Here is a 17,535-nt window from a genome sequence, read left to right on the forward strand (position 1 = left end):
TCATAGTGATTGCTCAATCTAGAAGGCATGGAGGTTACAATGATGACCGAAAGCGGCGTTCCTCAGAGCCGCTGTGGTGTTCTGAATGCTGATTGGTCGGTTGGCGATGTATATCATTTGGTGCTTCGATCGGTAGACGAGAAGACAAGACAAGACAACTCCGGCTCAGACTCGTGAAAACCAAGATATAAGGCCTCTGTTAAGATAAGACTTATGAGAGTGTATAGATGGTAAATTTGTACCGAATTATTAGAAATCCCGATACATCAAGCCTATATACTCGATCGATTCTGTCTCTACTTTCGAAACGCAAGACACAGAACCACCACAATGCAAGGGCGGATTCGGGCTGAAGGCGGTGGTGATATCTAACAAAGGAAGGCGAAGCAGAAAACAAAAAGCGATGACGCGAATGCAAATTTGGGGAAGAATGGGAACTTGAAAGAGCCCAGCCTGATGAATCATGTACCAGACCTGGGCCCCGCCAAGCCAACCAGCCAAATTGTTCCCACTACGTCACTGCGCGATCATCCCTGCTCAATGCTTTTTCCCTGTCTACACCCTGTTCTGTTCCAACTCCAATTGTTGCCCCTTTCATCACGATCTGAGCGCTCATATTTAAAACCTTCGTGCGCCTGGCCTTAGGTTTTTCCCTTCCTCACCTGTTGATAGTACGTCAAACCTCACTTTGGACTACCCGACCCACAGTTACGCTATACTAACCTAGCTTCCACCTCCAGCTACTTTGATAATAGCTCAAGTCCAACAACCATCAACATGAGATTCCACCTGGCCTCAGGTCTGGTGTTTTTACTCGCCACCACCGAAGTTGTTGCAGCTTCGAGTTGGTGGAGCAAAGCTGGTGCGTCACGTCAAGATACACACCGATCGATGGGTACTGACATCGCCCTAGTCTACAACAAATGGCACGAAACTGAGCTGGAGCGATGGCTCTCAGATCATGGTAGGGATGACCAGTTATCGTACTTCCAACTTACCTGGCAAGAAACATTGACATAGTCCAAACAGATATCCCCTACCCTAGCCCTGCCGACCGCAGGGATCTCGAAAATCTTGTGAAAACCAACTGGGATAGCCGAGTTCAAAAGCCCCTCGGTCATGCTGCGGATCAAGTCTCTGACGAATTTTATTACGCGAAGGAATGGGTCTTTGATACGTAAGATGCTTTTCCACCTTTCGTGACAATGTGAACTGTAATTAACTTGGATGGCAGTTGGTCGGATTCGCAGTTGAAGGCATTCCTCGATCGTCACGGCATTCCTGCACCCCAGCCCCGCAAGCACGACGTACTGGTCAAGGCCGCACGCGAGAACTACGAACTAGTCGCAAAGAAGGCCGGCGAGACCGCAGCTTACCCCGGTAACTGGCTGTACGAACAATGGACCGAGTCTGACCTCAAGGGGTGGCTTGATGAGCGCGGATGGCCTGCTCCCCAGCCTACGAGCCGCGACAAGCTTATTGCTTCCGTGCGCCGCAACTCTCGCCTGGCTAGCCTTCAGGCCAAATCCATCTCAGCATCGGCTGCCGCATCTGCTCAAGCTGCTCAGGCATCACTGAGCGATGAGCTTTTCAATGCCTGGTCTGATTCTAAGTTGAAGGAATTCCTTGATGAACACAATATCAAGGTACCCCAAGGTTCTAAGCGCAATGAACTCATCGCCCTTTCCCGTAAGCACCGCGCCTTCCTCGTCGACAAAGCTGCCAGTGCTTCTGCTGCTGCCGCGGATACAGTTGGTGCCGCTACTACCAGAGCTGGAAACGAATATGCCCGTGCTACCGATGATGTGAAGCTGAAGGCTGAGCATGAGTTCAACGCTGCAATTAAGTTGTGGTCGGATTCCCGCCTCAAGGCCTTCCTGGATGCCCGAGGCGTTCCTGTTCCCCAACATGGCAAGCGTGATGAGCTTATTGCGAAGGTTCGCGCCAACGCCCACAAGGCCGCCGGTGGATTCAACCAATACAACTTTGATACTTGGGACAAGGAACATCTACTGTAAGGGATCTTACCCACCTTGATTAGAGTTGCTCTAACATGACTCTCTAGGAAATATCTCTCTGCGATGAATGCTAAGGCCGCAAAGAAAGCCGATGCCTCCCGCGAGGAACTGATCAAGCACGCCAAGGACTCATACGCAAAGGCATCCAAGGCTGGCGGCCAGCATTACGCATCTGCCACCTCATCAATTGCCCAAGCCACCGGCTCCGTCAAGGAAACCACCTTTGACCAGTGGTCGCACTCCGATATCAAACAGTATCTTGACTCATATGGAATTCCAGTCTACCAGGGCTCGAGCATCAATGAGCTCCGCGCAGCAGCCCGACGCCACGCCACATACTTCAGATATGGAACCACCAACCCATCTGAGACAATTTACGCCAAGTTCATGGATACTTTGCACTGGGCTCTGGACCAAGTCAAGATTGGAGCTTCTGGTGGTCGTGCGCAGGGCCAGGAAGCCGCTGAAAAGGTCCGCGAGAAGGTCTCGGATGAGACGCAGCGACTGCGCGGAGAGCTGTAAAAAGCTAGATGAATAGGAAAGTGGAAATGTGATATGGCATGCGCATTCGATCATTGACTTTTCTTTGATCACGACGATATGATTTCTGATTTTTCTCTTGAGGCTTTCTTCGGGACTTTTATTTTATTTTGGGGGCTTACTTTGATGTTGGCGTGTCAATAATAAGTAGTTTTATCCTCCAAATCAAGTTACAGTTCAGTCTGTTGGATCAACCACCTACTTGTAGGAGTGTGAATTTGGCTCGGCGCTAGTTCGATGCGGGGCCACCCTGACCAGGCACGCTTGCTTCCCCCTGTTCCCTCAATCTTCTCAGTCGGGCACTCCTGCAGATAAACCAAAAGGTACACCTACTTGTCTGTGGAGTACACAAGAGTTCCCCATGTGAAGTGGGAAGACCCAGCATAAGAAGAGCTTGAATATCCGGCCAACCCTGTCACAAAGGGCGGCCGCCACCTTGTGGTAGCCTGCGACGTCATCCCGAGAAGCTCCATAACTCTCACTCCACCCCCGACCTGCGATCCTTAACGACCTACACTACACCCCATGGATCCCCTCACACCACACTGCCGTGAGCTGGCCTCGCCTGGCATTTTCCAACCCATTCTTTCTGTGTAATGTCCCTCTGTCGACTATCTCTCGAAAGAATCCTATATACTAACGACGGACCCCCAGCTTGATCATTTTTGGTATCCTCTTCTCCTACCTTCCCCAGCATGCCCGTATCATATCACGCAAAAGCTCCTTTGGCATATCGCCCTACTTCATTCTACTGGGAACAACTTCAGGCACGTCGGCATTTGCGAATATCCTAGTCTTCCCTAAGACGTCGCAGGATATCGGGTGTTGCCAGCAGATTAGCGGGATGGCATGTTTCGCAGGGTTACTGGGCGTGTTCCAGGTGGGCATGCAGTGGCTTTGCTTTTTCTCCATGTAAGCTCACTTTGCTACCAATGCCGAGCAACTCTGATCACTCACTTACTGCCCGCAGTCTTCTTCTCTTTGTAATCTATTTCCCTCGCGCGACCTCCCCGACCGACCCTGTCAGCCCCGTGTCCTCGACCAACGGCCACACCTATCGCACCGCCTTGTCCATAAGTGCTATCTGCATCCTCCATGCCCTGGTTACAGTCATCCTCTCCGTCGCCTTTGCCCTCCAGAATCCATCCGCCATGCAGTCCTGGGCAAACTTCCTCGGCATTCTCGCTGCTATCCTCGCGTCTATTCAGTACTTCCCGCAGATCTACACTACCTTTCGGCTTCGCTGCGTAGGGAGTCTCAGCATCCCGATGATGTGCATTCAAACCCCCGGTAGTTTGATCTGGGCCTCCAGTTTGGCAGCACGGGAAGGGCTGAAGGGCTGGAGTATATGGGGCGTGTTGGTGGTGACTGCATGTCTACAGGGAACACTGTTGGCCATGGCTATCTATTTTGAATACTTTGGCCCGAACGGGAAACGAAAGCACCAGACTGATGAAACCGACACCCCGTCCAATGGGACCGCCTCTGAACGGCCTGAGACGCCTGCTGCACGGGAATCGGTAGATGCGGAGCGGCCGTCTGAAGAGACTCCGCTTCTGCAGAGTCAGTAGTAAGCTTACGACTTGGATCTGGTAGATGTACTGGTAGATCTTACAATCTCGCGTTTTCTATAGCCCGTCTAATAGATAGCATAGAAAATAAAAGACAAAGTACAATGAAGCAGTGGAGGCCCAAAATGAGAATATTTGATATGTTCGACTTGTGCGAACCAAAGTGGGCTTGTATCTTATCCAGGAGCATCCCGTATGGGTTTAAAAAATGCCAATAACTAGGCTGAAGTCCCCTCGCCCACCCTGCAAAGAAAATCTCTGCCCCCCCCCCCCCCCGTCATCGCGTCGTTGCAAAATAATCTTGTTCGTTCGCACGCCCTTTCTTAGGCAGCGTAGATCAGACGGAAGACGTCGTTCAGGACGAAGAAGCTGCCCTGGCCATCGGGTTGGAGGTTGAAGCACTGGGTATAGCTCATGGGCTTCTGCTCCTCATCAACCTGTTTCAAAGCGTCAGTATTGGGGCGATTCGTGGATGAGATATTGGACTTAGTTGACGCACAAGAAGACCACCGGTAACCAAGACAACGATGCCTCCCTCGCTAGAAGGCTGGGCGTCAAAGGTGGCAATCTGGTGGCGCACCTGCTGGAAGGGAAGGCTCTATTGATTGGAGATAGCTATTAGTATATCTGCTTCCTGTCGGTGGTGCGAGAACTCCGGAAGTTTCAAGCCGAATGGAATGGGGGAGGACGAACGGTCAGCTTCTCGACGATGCCGGCGGTACCCTGGACGGAGGAGGTCTCGAAGGTGAGCATCGAGTTATCACGCTAATTTAGAATAATCGTAATTAGTAACCAAAGCTCAATAGATCAATTGCCGTTGGGAGGTTGGCGGCGCACGGGGCGGGACATAAGATCTTACGTAGAGAGGAGCCAGACCGCCGCGGTTGGAGTCGAAGGTCTGGTAGTAGAACTCAACGAACTGTTCTGCAAGGTTGAAAGTCATTGGTCAGATTTATGGCTCGCAAACGGGGAACGACGGCTTCGTTGGCCATTTGAGGAGAAGGCTTCTCTCAGCGGCGCGGGGCAGGGATTGTGCGCGGGGGCATCGGCAATAGGGGATGGAGGGCCACGTACGAGCGACAGCGGTGAAGTCTAGATTGAAGAATTATGTTAGTCAATTCTGCTTCTTTTTATATAACTGTATGTCTTCATTTCCATCTGGTTGCTGCTGTATCTTGCATGGCGCAATCCATGCTGGCCAGCGAGGTGGGATGCAAAGATCTACCCCCCACGCGCATAGAGGGGTAAAATGATCAAAGTGGAAGATGGGGACTTCACAAATTGTGAGACTTACCGGCCATTTTGTAGAGAGGAGGTTGAGAAAATGTGAGAGGAGATATGACTGTATAGAAAGCTGGGAGGGTAGAGTGCTGAGAAAGGTATTTGTTGATGCGGGAGGGGCGATGTCCTCTGTGGGGCTCGAATTCTGCCGTTGCTGCCTGGCTGCCTGGCTGCTTGCCCAAGTCGAGTAGTAGCAGTATAGTAGTACTCTAGTACAATCTGATTAGTTACTAGTACGATGAAAGTAATTGCAATGGAAAGATCTGTTACTACGCACTGGGGCAGGATGCCATTTAAATAATCCTGCAAAGGACTTGGTATCATTGCGTTCGTTGCTATCTCTACCTTACCACACCCTGCGCGAACAACTCACTCCGAGTCTGACGCAAACATGTCCTCGGCTTTGGGCCGTGGCCTTCGAGGACGTCGGGAGGCGGGTTCTCGTTTTTCTGGTTCTGGATTTTGCTGCCCGGTGACATCTTCGGGCTGCTCTGGTGGTTGCTTCATCACAACGTCGCTATCTCGTTGCGTGCTTTCTTCCTCCATCGGCTCTCCTTCGTCGGGCATCTCCAAATCACTGTCCTCCATGGGAACGCCGTCGATGTCGCTCATTGATTCGTCTTCGGCAGGATATGCCCCGCCAGGTGCCCGATGAGCTGTGATTTCTATCTCGGATGGCCCGCTTTGATCGAAATAACTGGATCCCGGGTCTTCATCGTCAACCGTCTTCCATCGGTTCTTTTTCTTAGAAAAGGCGTTACTGGCTTGTTCAGCTTCTGCCTTCTCCTTCTCTTTTTGTAACTCTTCGTCGGTGAGAGGTGGTTGCTCAAACATCTGGACAAAATGCTCGTGACTTGACTGCGGAAAAACACACCACCCTTCCCAGAGGTGAAGTAGGGTTCCTACGCTCCGCTTCCATTTCTCTGCCTTGAGTCGTCCCCAATGAAGGTCTTTCTCAAGCCGACCAAGGTGTTCAAAGACCTTGTGCGAGCGTAAGGCTAATTCGAAAAGCTGCCGATATCGCCAGGCATGGCGAACCCCACTGGTGGCTGATGATGAGAGGATATCAGAGATGGTGTATAACCCGACCAATTTGGCCGCTGAGAGGTCCATTTTTCCTTTAGAGGGATTATCATTATCTTTCGCGTGACTCTCCCGATTTGCTGCATCATTTTCTAAATCTCGGTCAGGATTGGCACCAGTATAGGCCAGCGGGCTGAGAATATTCAGGACAATCATATCAACAACTTCGTCGGCACCCAGTCCGGCGTGTTCGATGGCAAAAGCAGTAGTCCGCGCGATATCGCCTCGTCGGAGTCTAGCATGGGTTGTCGGTAGGCGCGCAAGTAGATGAGTGAGCTTGGCCTTTTGTAACGGGTTCATGTACCCGGTTCCATCATTTGGGCCATTCCCTCCCTCTGGAGGCGGTGCTCCTCCAAGATTTCGTCGTTCATCTTCACCATCCGACTGCTCCTCGTCGGAAGAGTTGTAGTCTTCGTCAGAGATAATTTCGTCAAGACGTGTTGTGAACTCGAATTTAATATCTCTTTCCGGGGGAACCCAGCTGGCTCCATCCTCAAAAACAGACGACGGCTTTTGACTCTTTGACTTTCGATTGCCGTGAGATCGGGGGTTTGTGATGAGCTGCCATAACTTCCAGCGATAATAAACCCCACCAGGACTTCTTGCGTCCCAAATCCAAGCCCATTTTTCCTCTCTCTGGACTTCCGGTCGGCTCATAAGCAGGGCCTCAAATTCGGGGCCATGATTAAGGAGATTCTCCAAGGTTTTGTGAATCAAACGTAATTGCTTGACGTCTGTCGGCGCCTTCACTTCGACTTGTGTAGCTTGGACAGCTCGGCCCGGAATTGGTCCATATGAGCTCGGGGGTGCAAAGCCCCCGCGATGTGAGCCTGGCGGTGGTGCCCGGCTGAGGTTTCCTCCTCCAAAGTTGGGTTGGATATTCTTTGCGCCAAAAGGGAGTGAGCTGGTGTTTGTCATGTTGATATTTGAAGGCATATTTGAGCTAATTGCTGCCGATGAAAGATGACGGGAGAGCGTTAGATAGTATCCCCGGCCAAGATACTTGTTTTGAAGCGAGCTCACGGCGCTATCAATGTCTGAGGCTGCCGAATCACTAGCAAGGGTAATGATTGCAGCCACCGATTTTCGCTCTGTTGGGGATTGGTTTTGCGGGCGGAGGATGTGGACGTTCCCGACGACAAGAGGGGAGGTGATCAATGATTTGAGAACAGACGGCGATGTCCCGGGAGGAAGTGATGCGAGGTATAGTGTAGGTCTGGCGGCAGCCTTCTCGGCCTCCTTTGCTTCAGCAGTCCGATCATCTTCATCATCCGAAGGGCTGCGGAATCCGAGCGAGGGTCCAGATGAAACATGCCCTGAATGGTCATATCCCAACACCCCTTGAGCAGTGTCCCGGCCGCGTGGCTGTGCCACATACCCCTCATGAGGTCTCTTCCGAGACAGCGACGGCGGTGGTGGACCTAGGCTTCCTGGGCCACTACTGCGTGGTCCAGAGTTGGTGAAGTGTCGTCGGGGAGGACCTCCTCCGAATGCACCACCCCTTCCTCCAAAGGTATTCGGCCGTCCGTCTGAAGCTCGGGGGCCTTCAGGTACATCATCTTCAAATGACTTCACAAAGTCTTCGTACACGGCGGCAGTTTCGGCCTTTTCGCGGGCGCGTTTAGCTTCAGCATCAGCTTTCTGACGTTCGAATAGCGATTTCTTTGGGAGTGCGGAGAGTTTGGCAGAGACTCCAGGGAATGGCTTTCCCTTTGTATCGTCCGACATATCGCAAAGGTGCTGCGAATGCAGCAGAATGGGGGCCAGTCAACTAATGGACAATGATGGACAGGCGCAAGAGAGCTAGAGCCCGGATCAGCAAATGGCTGTCAATATGGGCGGGCGGTGACGACCGGTGGGAAGCGGTGAACGGTGTGGCGGTAAAAGTGTCCAAGGTATGTACGAATAGTGTCATCTCTATTACCAGTAGAGGACCTAGGTGCTCTTGATTCTTGAAGGTGCCCCCGACTCCCCGATGCAGCGAAAATCGACGTCTACTCCAGCAAGATAGGCTCGGCGCAATATGCAACGACTACTACTCGTATCAATACCGCGAAGGCCACGTATTGAATACGGTGCTGTATATCAAACCGAATGGAAATTATATTCGTTATTTCTATTTTATTGGCTTGGCTGATGATCGAATCTGGTTGAAGAAGCAAGCCAGCAAAATCCTCGAGCACTGAAGTTGGCCCATCCCGAAATGCAGATCATATAAAGGAAGTTAATCACAACAGCATATTTATTCCTGAACCAATTATGTACTACTAGTAGACATTCCATGAATACACTAATAGCTTCATTGTTCTCTATATATTCCATGATAACTAATATATCATTCAAGTTCACTTCCGGTTACTGTTTCGATATTGGAATCTGCAGGCCTGTCTTGTATACCCTCTTCCAGTTGCAAATCCTTGCTCGCCTGGACGATGATGTTAAGCTCTTTATCATCATTCAAATCCACGGTGTACCTTTTGTAGATATTGACGTAAATAGGGGAGACCATCACAAGAATATATCCCATCAAGGGGATAACCAAGCCCAGATGGCAGCACCCTTCTTGTCCACAATAGCCCTCATCATTGGGGTAAAGACCATGCCACCGGAGATTGCCGCAACAAGCAAATAATCACCGAACTTGACCGATGCCACAAAGACCCAGGGTAAAAATGGTTGCGAAACAGCACTGTATGGAATGTCGAAACGATCGCTCCTACGGTTCGTGGACCATGACTTACCGACTCAAAGCACAAGACAAGGATAATCATATCAATGGATGCGATCCCATGGGTTGGTATAGCAGTGATAGAAACCACAATGCAAAGGGTCAAATAAACGGTCAGCATATAGCGGGGCTCGAAAGCTTTAATCATAATCATCATCATCATCATCATCATTATGCCACCAGCTAAGAATCGCATGAAAGGATACAAGCCTTGTGTAACGGCAAGTAGAATCGGTTAGGATTATCAAGTTAGAAACTCGTGGGCCATACAAAGTTGAAAAGCCATTAACTCACAACTTTCAGACGACCTCCGTCCAGCATCGACACAGAGGCTGATAAAATAACCGGCCACGGCAACCTGCGCTCCGACGTAGCAGAATTGAGTAGTGAGCCCTTAGATAGAAAGTATCAGATGCGGCACAGAACCCCAGCTTGGAACAGGGTCTCATGACTCTAGACAGGTTTCCCTAAACTGAGAACATCATTACTCTCGGGATCAAGGGAGTGTATAGCTAGGACAAGTGCGGCCCTTGGTCAGCGGGTTACTCTATGCCAGTGGTTACAGTACTCGACCTTTCATGGCTGGAGACCAGGTTAGATATACCCATGTAAGCCAATCCTGAAGTGGTGGATGGGGATGCTATCTTCGGGAAACAATTGGGAAGTGGAGAGGAGCTGGAGAAGAGGAGGGGAAAACGGGGCCGAACATCCAATCCCTTTCGAGGCTTTGCTTGTCTCCCTTGCGCATGCCTCTGACACGTTCTCTTGCGAAAACATACCAAAGCCTTTATCTATGTACGTACTCATGTTCCGTTCGTATGTATTTGTCTAAATACTCAATCCCTTTTGACGCAGAAATACACCGTGTTCTTTTTTAAATAAATAAATAAAATAAAATAAAATGAACGAAAATAAAAATATAAAAAAAAGCCTCGGACCTTAATAGTGGAGGCGAGCCCCCTGTAGGATACCACCTTAATTCACCCGACGCGTATTCGTAAGAATATTAGTCTCAACTGCATATCCAGTCCAATTATACAGTAGCAAGACGGCTCCTGTTTGCTTACATCTAGTCTGCTGCTCATAGCTCGGTATTTAGTGGAGATTCATTCCCTTCGTGAACTCCTAGGTTGATTTGAGGAGACTCCACGCTAGGGTGATGTTCGAGCTAAGACTTCGAGGCGTCTGGGGCCGCTAGATTAGTTGATAGCCACAGGTTGGAGAACCCTCTCTCATAGCGCTGATTCTAGCTCGATGTCGTGAATATCCGAGGTGTGCTTGATCTTTATGATCATCGCCTTTCGTTGGTCCAGTTTAAAAGCCCATTTAAAGGATCGCAAATGATGCTGTTCCTTCTATGATATCGTTCATGTTTATACAGTTTCTTGATGTCCTATAGGCGAAAGGTTGTAGTTCACAAGATCGCGCTTAGTTGACCATAATCTGATTCATCGGAATGACGATTTAGGGGCTTCAAAGTATTTTTGATCCTTCAAAGGTTACAAGGATTCGTTCCCATTATTCTACTTGGCTACCTACTACGGTATCAACGTAGCACCTGGATCGCGAGGTTTACTCCATGCAATACCGATGGTGACAAGTCAGAAGCAAAGGGAAAGTAGAATATGATCATTCTCAGGTACCTTTTGCAACCCGCCGCACATTAAGAGCTACATCGTGCCAACCTTGGACAAGTGTCACTCTTATCGTATTGCAACGGTTCGTTGATGGAGTCCCTACTGATATCTTGCAAATGGACGCACGTAAAAAGGAAAGGGGATTAGGACGGGCTTCTAGAAAATTCCTGGTAAACCAACCGTTAGATAGTACAATTGTTTCGTTACTGAGAACCCTGGGTAATGACGGGCGTTTGCATTTGGGTTGACTGGAATTTGAGCTGCTGGACCATTTGGAAACGATTTTTCAGACCCAATAACCAAGATTTACATAGGGCTGGGTACTACTGAACGTGGACCAATCGATCCTTTGAGGGCAGGCGCCATGGCCCATCACATTGTGGCATCACATCATCGTACGCACGCAGCCAGAAGAGTCACTCAATCGGGACACTTCTTCGCGTCCTGAGGTCTGGCCAACGAAGTGAGCAGGGGATCGTATTGGGCAACTGGGTACATCTAAGCGCCAGGGCTACCTGTGACGAGGAGATGGTCCAGACAACAAACATCGGTCCAGGCCTCTGTCGGCTAAGACAGTGAGGTCGATCAAGGCCCATTCGAAAGAAAAAAAAATATGGAACCGTTCCTGGATGCGGGCCCTGCGTTACGCACACCTGATTCATACCCCGCGTTGAGGCATGTTGAGTCGCTCAGCAACAGCAAAGGAGCTGAAACGCCGTCATCGCCCGAAGTTTCACGACGGCGAGCATGTGCGCCAGGACTCGGTCAGGATCCAGCCCAGACACACAAGTCCGCGAACTCCATGTCGGGAGGGAGCCGAAAGCCCTAAACTATTCTTGGCGGTGGCCCTGTCTTTTTCCAGATGCTATTCTGACTCGTTCCACGGGTCCTCCGTCAGGATTTCTAGTTAACCGACAACGATTTTCGCAATCAGGTTATGCATGGATCAGGGGATGCAATGATGAAACGCGATCTGGAGCTTGGTGGTTGCCCAAGCCGAGCATCGGTCGCGAACAAGAGAAGAAGTATTTGTGTTTTCTTGTCTTTCCTATTACGCAGTTTCAGCTTAGACCACATCCAAGGTCCTAAAAATAAGTCGAGTTGAGTACTCCGTTACTCCGTAGTATACTCGTATAGAATCCGCACGGCTAACAATTAGTCCGGCTGTGTTCTGTGTGTCAGTGTTCATGTATGCAAGATCCGAGATATCCGCCATGCCCAGCAGGGCTACATGTAAGAGGTCGATGGTGGAAAACCCCCCAGTTGGCCAAGATTGAGTTTTTCACACGCCGGTGGGTTTGCTGGCAGCCAAGTTTTGGCCATGACTTGCCGAGCGGAACGCGATGTTAGAACCGTTGGCTGTGTAGAGTTGTGATCCACCGTCATACAGTGAGAGTCGGTTCGTGTCGGTCCCTCGGGTTCAGTTTGGGGGCCTGTAAAGTGCTTGGGGAGAGTCATTGAGGGTGAATGAGATAATAATGAGCCGTCCGGAAGAGATAAACACACGAAATGGCAGATACATACGGAGTAGAAAGGCCACCTTAAGACAAGGCTGAGATTCAAGACCAATCCAATGTCTAGACCATTTTCGGTGACAACATCAGAGACTGCGTTGTTTCCCAAGCCGGGGTGGGTGGTGGCGATGCCCAGACCCACCGCGTGCAGGCCAAAGGAGGATCTAGTCGCTAGTCCGGTCGCCCTAGTGGCTGTAGCGCACACGGAGGAGGTCCCAAGTCGATCATGCCCAGTGAAAGGGTCCCTCTCAGATGGGGATTCTTCATGGGCAGGGTCTTCAGGGTAGGGTCTTGTGGAAAGGAAGAGGAGTGTTTGATGTATGAAAGGTAGAAGAGCCCAGATAGTACGAAGTACTCGTAATCAATAGAGATGGAGGATGTATGTACTCGGTAGCTACTCCGTACTGTACTCGTACTTGTACTTCTGGAGAGAGAGGCACAGTCTTGAATGCTCGTACTCGTACTGAATGTTTCAGGCGGTACGTACGGAACAGGGCCTTGGGTGGCCTGCAACACTGCGACACCCCCTCCCGCGACGTATTACCGCCGTCACACTAAGTCTCAAACCCAGAATCCCCGGCCCCCTTCGCTCTCACATCATCCAATTCGACCTTCCCCTTCCTCATCCACCTCCACCTCCATCATCAACACCCAACACTATTCGCCCTTCGCTCGTTCTTCGCCCTCTTTCGACTTCTTCCTCCCAACCTCCCCCCCCCCTCCCTTCTTCAACAACAACAATAGAACTACTCACATCCCCACCATATCGTCTCTTCTCGCCACTCATCGCCCCAAACTCCCCTCCCCCGGGCTAACTTACGAAACGGATTGAAACCCGATTCAAGAGGTGGCCCGATAGGGCTACCGTAACTAGGGGAGACAATGTCTGGACACCATTCTCGCTCCGCATCACGGTCATCTCAGAACCCACGCCTTTCCCAAGGACAGACTCGCGACTCGATGTCGATGCCTCGCCACTCCTTCAGTCGCAACTCACGCGTCTCCAACCCCAATGTCTTTTCCGATGAATACTCATTAGAACCGATCGATGTCGATCAGATCGAACGTGCCCCTAGCCCCGCCTCCATCGCCTCCTCAACTACTCTTCGCTCAACTCATCACCCCCAGAAGGCCGTTAGCACTGCGACCACCGAGAATGAGAATCCATTCGCCGATGACGCCCGCGTCTCTTTTGAGGAGGCCCACCGATCAAGCCTCCCTCAGAAGGGGGTAGGTGCATTTTCCAACAATCGCAATTCCATCAACTCTGTCAACAATTCCCCCTTTGTCGCTCAGCGAAACCAAAGTGTCTCTTCCCGTTTTTCGATACCCCGGGCCCTAAGCCCCTATACTGGAGCCACTGGGCCCAGTCATCCCTATGCTATGTACCCTCAGGTTGGTGTCAGCCGCTCCCCGAGTGTAGGAAGCACTTCGACCATTCGTCAGCCCGATCGCCCTCTTGGCGAAACAGCCGCTCCTCAACATCCCTACGCCATGTACACTCAAAACGTTGTCGAAGAAGGGATGGATGACGATCATGTGATCCCTGTCGGATTCCCTGGTCACAACCCACCTTACCAACCGCCGCAGAGTCGTCGTGATGACGATGTTGGAGACATCATCGGGCCAGATGGTCACACGGAACCGCTACCACCCTATTCAAGATATCCGACTGGGGTCATTCCGAAACCCCCAACCCCAGAGAACATGGCCGATATGAACTCTACACCCGAGGATCACCAGCTCAATTCGGTCTCAAGGGAGCAACCACCCATCTCGGAGACGTCATCTCGACCCCTTGTTGCTGATTATACTGGAAATTCTGGGAATGGCGGCAGTGATCAGAATGGCGGGAACAATAACCGCAGCAGTGCCGGCCAGAGGGCTGCAGCGGCAACGGGTATCATGGCGTTCGAGGAGAAGCTCAAACAAAAAGGCAAGAAGACAGTATGCTGTGGTCTTCCGGTCTGGACCCTCGTACTAATTTGTACTGTGATGCTCATCGGAGGATCCATTGGCGGTGTGATCGGGGGTGTCTTGGGTACCAAGCGTGCTGCGGAGGCTGACAAAGAGGCTGCTGCGGCTTCATCGAGTGGTCCTCACATCGTGACAGTCACTGCAACGCCACAGAAGGACTATTCAACGATGACCGGTACGCCCAGCAACCTCAAATCGGTTCCAACGGGCACATTTTATGTTCCAATGATACATCAGAATTCTTCGGGAATGTGCGTCGACGACGATACAATGAAGAGTGCTTGGAAATGCATGGACAAGCCGAGCCACCTCGAAGTCACCGTTTCTGAAAATACCGATGATGGCGATCACCACCACACCATCATATTCCCTAACCCCACCCCGACCTCAAGTTTCAGCTACGGGGCTCAGCCACCTTATATGACCCAACCTGCAATTAAATTGGGCTTCGCAATTGACACCAGCGATACCAACCTGGGCCCTGCTCTCTTCTTCGAGGCCAAATTCGACAAGTTGGTCGTCGTGCCCGACTCAAAATTCCAACCAAGCTCCTCTGTATCCGCGCGGGCATGGGCGGGGGACGAGGCGTTCTTGAGCTTGTTGAGTCGCAAAGAAGTCGCACAGCCCGGCGATAAACCGTGGTTCTGCTGGTGGAATCAAACGCAGATGGAATTCTTTATCTATGTCAACCAAACAACCTCGGGAACTTCCACAGATGCCACTGCTTCCACCAACGATCAAATGGCCGCCAGTACTGCTGCTGCCAATAGTGCGTCCAAGCGGGAAGTCTCGATTCCGAACTATCCGCGAAAGATCAAAGTCGACGAACGACGTGACCAGCCAGGAGCAGTCGCACCCTATTGTCAGCAAATGGAAGTGGACTCTGTTGGTCACGCATCGCCTATTCCATATAAAACCATCGATATCAAGGAAAATGAGCCAACCCCAACCACTACGTATATCGATAGCAAAGGTGGCGCTCAGCAGACATACACAGCAAAGGCGCAATATGCTACTCCATGCTATTGTCTGTCCTTCGCTGATTAAGTGCATTTTCCCTGTCGTTTGAGCGAATTACTTGTTCTCCATCTTGGTTTTTAGGTCTGGGACCTCTGGCGTTGGCGTTAAAACGGCCTTACAACTAGCATCGGTTTATGTGCACACGATTGTCTCTCTTCTCCAATGTGTGAATTATCTCTTTATTCTCATTTGATTCTGCCGATTCTTTGCGAAACTTGCGACATGACACGATCCTATCTCTTTTTTTTTTGCGAGGCTTCTCTTCCTGTTGGGGGTATATATGGAATTTCTTTGTTGATTGTTGAGTGTTCAATTTTTCTGGCGTTAATCGGAGCAGCGGCGCGGCTCCGGGTAGTGTGGTATGTTTGGTTTCGATCTATTACTGTGCGACCGATTTTGTCTCTTCTAGGAGCTCATAGGCTCATGTCCTGTTCTAGCATCTGATGATATTACTACTAGCATCTGTCTCAACCCACAATATAAGGTAGATGATATTAGGGCAATAATCCGCATTAGTAAACCCATCGAAACTTTAATATCTTAGGCATTCCGTTCATCAACTTGCCCCGCGGTACGCAGGGTACGAAGGCGTCCTCCAGGGTGGAAAATGCTCAAAGGTCAATAGAGATAGAACGATAATATGTACTAGACTAGTTAACGCTGGATTCAAAGGCAATATATTGACCAGACTCGCGCCATCAAGAATCATGAACTCCATCTCGTTGCGCATCAAGGAACTCCCCAAACCAGCAGCCATTTCGGGAAGACTAAATATCATTTGTGAGAAGAGTAATTTAGTAAGATCGAAAAATTAGTACTACCCAACGATATACGCAACGGACGAGAACCATGAGATATGCCACCATCTCGGCGATGGGCATGTTCAGTATTCGTTTATTGCGACTGTCACTGAAAGGCGCACCCTCGCTTTTTCTCTGGCGATGGCAATCCCTCCAGAGTGCAAAGAAGTCAACCGCTAACAAACCACACGCTGACATCGTCGCAACCTGGAGTGCTATACCAACAGTGATAACAGCGTTCCCAGCATCCATCCATGCTTTATCGAACCCAGCAGAATCCGCAGCGCCACCTCCAGCAGCAGCTTGCGGTAAAATGGAGATCACATCACATCCTATAGATATCCATGTGAAAAGTCTCGGTTTTTATCGAGAATTCTGGGCACCTAGACCGATAACAATATGCCTAAGTATCAAATATATACCCGCGGCAATGAACGTCGGTGCGAGGATGAGACAAAATATCTGTAAGCGGAAGGCATTCGTAGACCAGGCATTGTCATGCAAGACGATCCGTCCGATATACACTGCCATTTTCATGAAGGCTCCGATCCCCAGCGCAATGAGAAATGCCCAGGTTCGATGATATATTGCCAAAAGAAGCTGGGCTATTCCTGCTAAGCCGAAAATATGGCGAAAAAAAAGTTTGCGCCTGCATTTGGATCCATGGATAGTAGCCGTAAGTTGTGGCTTCGACCTGGTCCCCGGGCTGAAATCTGTACATGGATGACATTATGTGCGACGAGAATACCCAGGTGGTACTAAATGGGACTGGGGAAGAATTTTGGGTTGGAAGCAGTTATAGGCCCTCGTGTAATTGAAAATCCCTACCCTTCGAACTAGTAGTATATATAGTTAGTACTAGTACTAGCACTAATTCTAGTAGTAAACGACACCTGGGCAGCATATAAATCATTGAATATATTGATCGTGTTCGTGTTCGCGTTCGTTTTGATACTCTCATCTAATTTCGGCCTTGGCACTCGTAAATGATTTAGAAAGAATACACATCTTTCCGGCAATTCCAGCCCATAAATCTACTACTAGTCGTACCTACCTAGGTAGTAGGCTTAAACTAAACATTGCAGCATATTCTCAAACTACGACTTCTGGCAGATGCAGACGGGGAAGCTTGGTCCGGAAACGAATGCAGCCCTCAGACAGCTGGATGAGTTGAACTATCTCATCGCTGAGCCCCACACTGAGAGTTGGAATAGCAACCACGAGACAATCGAGCTGTTACGATTGTGCTTCTCTAAATTTGCGCAGAGTCCACATCCGGCCGCGATCCTTGGCTGGCTCGCCCATGTGCAAAAGACAATTTTTCGAACAGCTGCGCTCACGAGAACCGCTGCAATTGTTTATATCT

The 17,535-nt window shown here is 50.2% G+C and overlaps 6 protein-coding genes across 6 annotated transcripts; 3 read left to right on the forward strand and 3 right to left on the reverse strand.

Moving 5' to 3' along the window:
• Positions 1–777: 777 nt before the first annotated feature.
• ish1 (double-strand break repair enhancer MSC1) lies at positions 778–2,540 on the forward strand (the record flags this gene model as incomplete). The annotated part of the gene is made up of 5 exons (XM_056633577.1): positions 778–862; positions 914–964; positions 1,021–1,177; positions 1,235–2,014; positions 2,066–2,540. The coding sequence occupies 5 exons, from the start codon at positions 778–780 to the stop codon at positions 2,538–2,540; spliced, it is 1,548 nt and encodes a 515-aa protein (XP_056484197.1).
• Positions 2,541–3,083: 543 nt separating this feature from the next.
• On the forward strand, positions 3,084–4,129 carry N7509_008941 (PQ-loop repeat-containing protein; the record flags this gene model as incomplete). Its single annotated transcript, XM_056633578.1, has 3 exons — positions 3,084–3,151; positions 3,213–3,470; positions 3,529–4,129. The coding sequence occupies 3 exons, from the start codon at positions 3,084–3,086 to the stop codon at positions 4,127–4,129; spliced, it is 927 nt and encodes a 308-aa protein (XP_056484198.1).
• A 323-nt stretch (positions 4,130–4,452) lies between these two features.
• On the reverse strand, positions 4,453–5,430 carry N7509_008942 (nuclear transport factor 2 family protein; the record flags this gene model as incomplete). Its single annotated transcript, XM_056633579.1, has 6 exons — positions 4,453–4,566; positions 4,629–4,727; positions 4,823–4,894; positions 4,989–5,053; positions 5,204–5,221; positions 5,424–5,430. The coding sequence occupies 6 exons, from the start codon at positions 5,428–5,430 to the stop codon at positions 4,453–4,455; spliced, it is 375 nt and encodes a 124-aa protein (XP_056484199.1).
• Positions 5,431–5,779: 349 nt separating this feature from the next.
• Positions 5,780–8,221, reverse strand: N7509_008943 (SWAP/Surp domain-containing protein; the record flags this gene model as incomplete). The annotated part of the gene is made up of 1 exon (XM_056633580.1): positions 5,780–8,221. The coding sequence occupies one exon, from the start codon at positions 8,219–8,221 to the stop codon at positions 5,780–5,782; it is 2,442 nt and encodes an 813-aa protein (XP_056484200.1).
• Positions 8,222–13,338: 5,117 nt separating this feature from the next.
• On the forward strand, positions 13,339–15,396 carry N7509_008944 (uncharacterized protein; the record flags this gene model as incomplete). The annotated part of the gene is made up of 1 exon (XM_056633581.1): positions 13,339–15,396. The coding sequence occupies one exon, from the start codon at positions 13,339–13,341 to the stop codon at positions 15,394–15,396; it is 2,058 nt and encodes a 685-aa protein (XP_056484201.1).
• Positions 15,397–16,067: 671 nt separating this feature from the next.
• N7509_008945 (uncharacterized protein) lies at positions 16,068–16,880 on the reverse strand (the record flags this gene model as incomplete). The annotated part of the gene is made up of 3 exons (XM_056633582.1): positions 16,068–16,136; positions 16,203–16,501; positions 16,553–16,880. Coding segments are annotated over 3 exons (696 nt in total), but the record flags the coding sequence as incomplete, so codon positions are not given.
• Positions 16,881–17,535: the final 655 nt, after the last annotated feature.

The sequence above is a fragment of the Penicillium cosmopolitanum genome (assembly GCF_028827165.1).
Source record: "Penicillium cosmopolitanum strain IBT 29677 chromosome Unknown utg000009l:1.0-9042332.0:1.0-9050551.0, whole genome shotgun sequence".
Lineage (NCBI taxonomy): Eukaryota > Fungi > Ascomycota > Eurotiomycetes > Eurotiales > Aspergillaceae > Penicillium > Penicillium cosmopolitanum.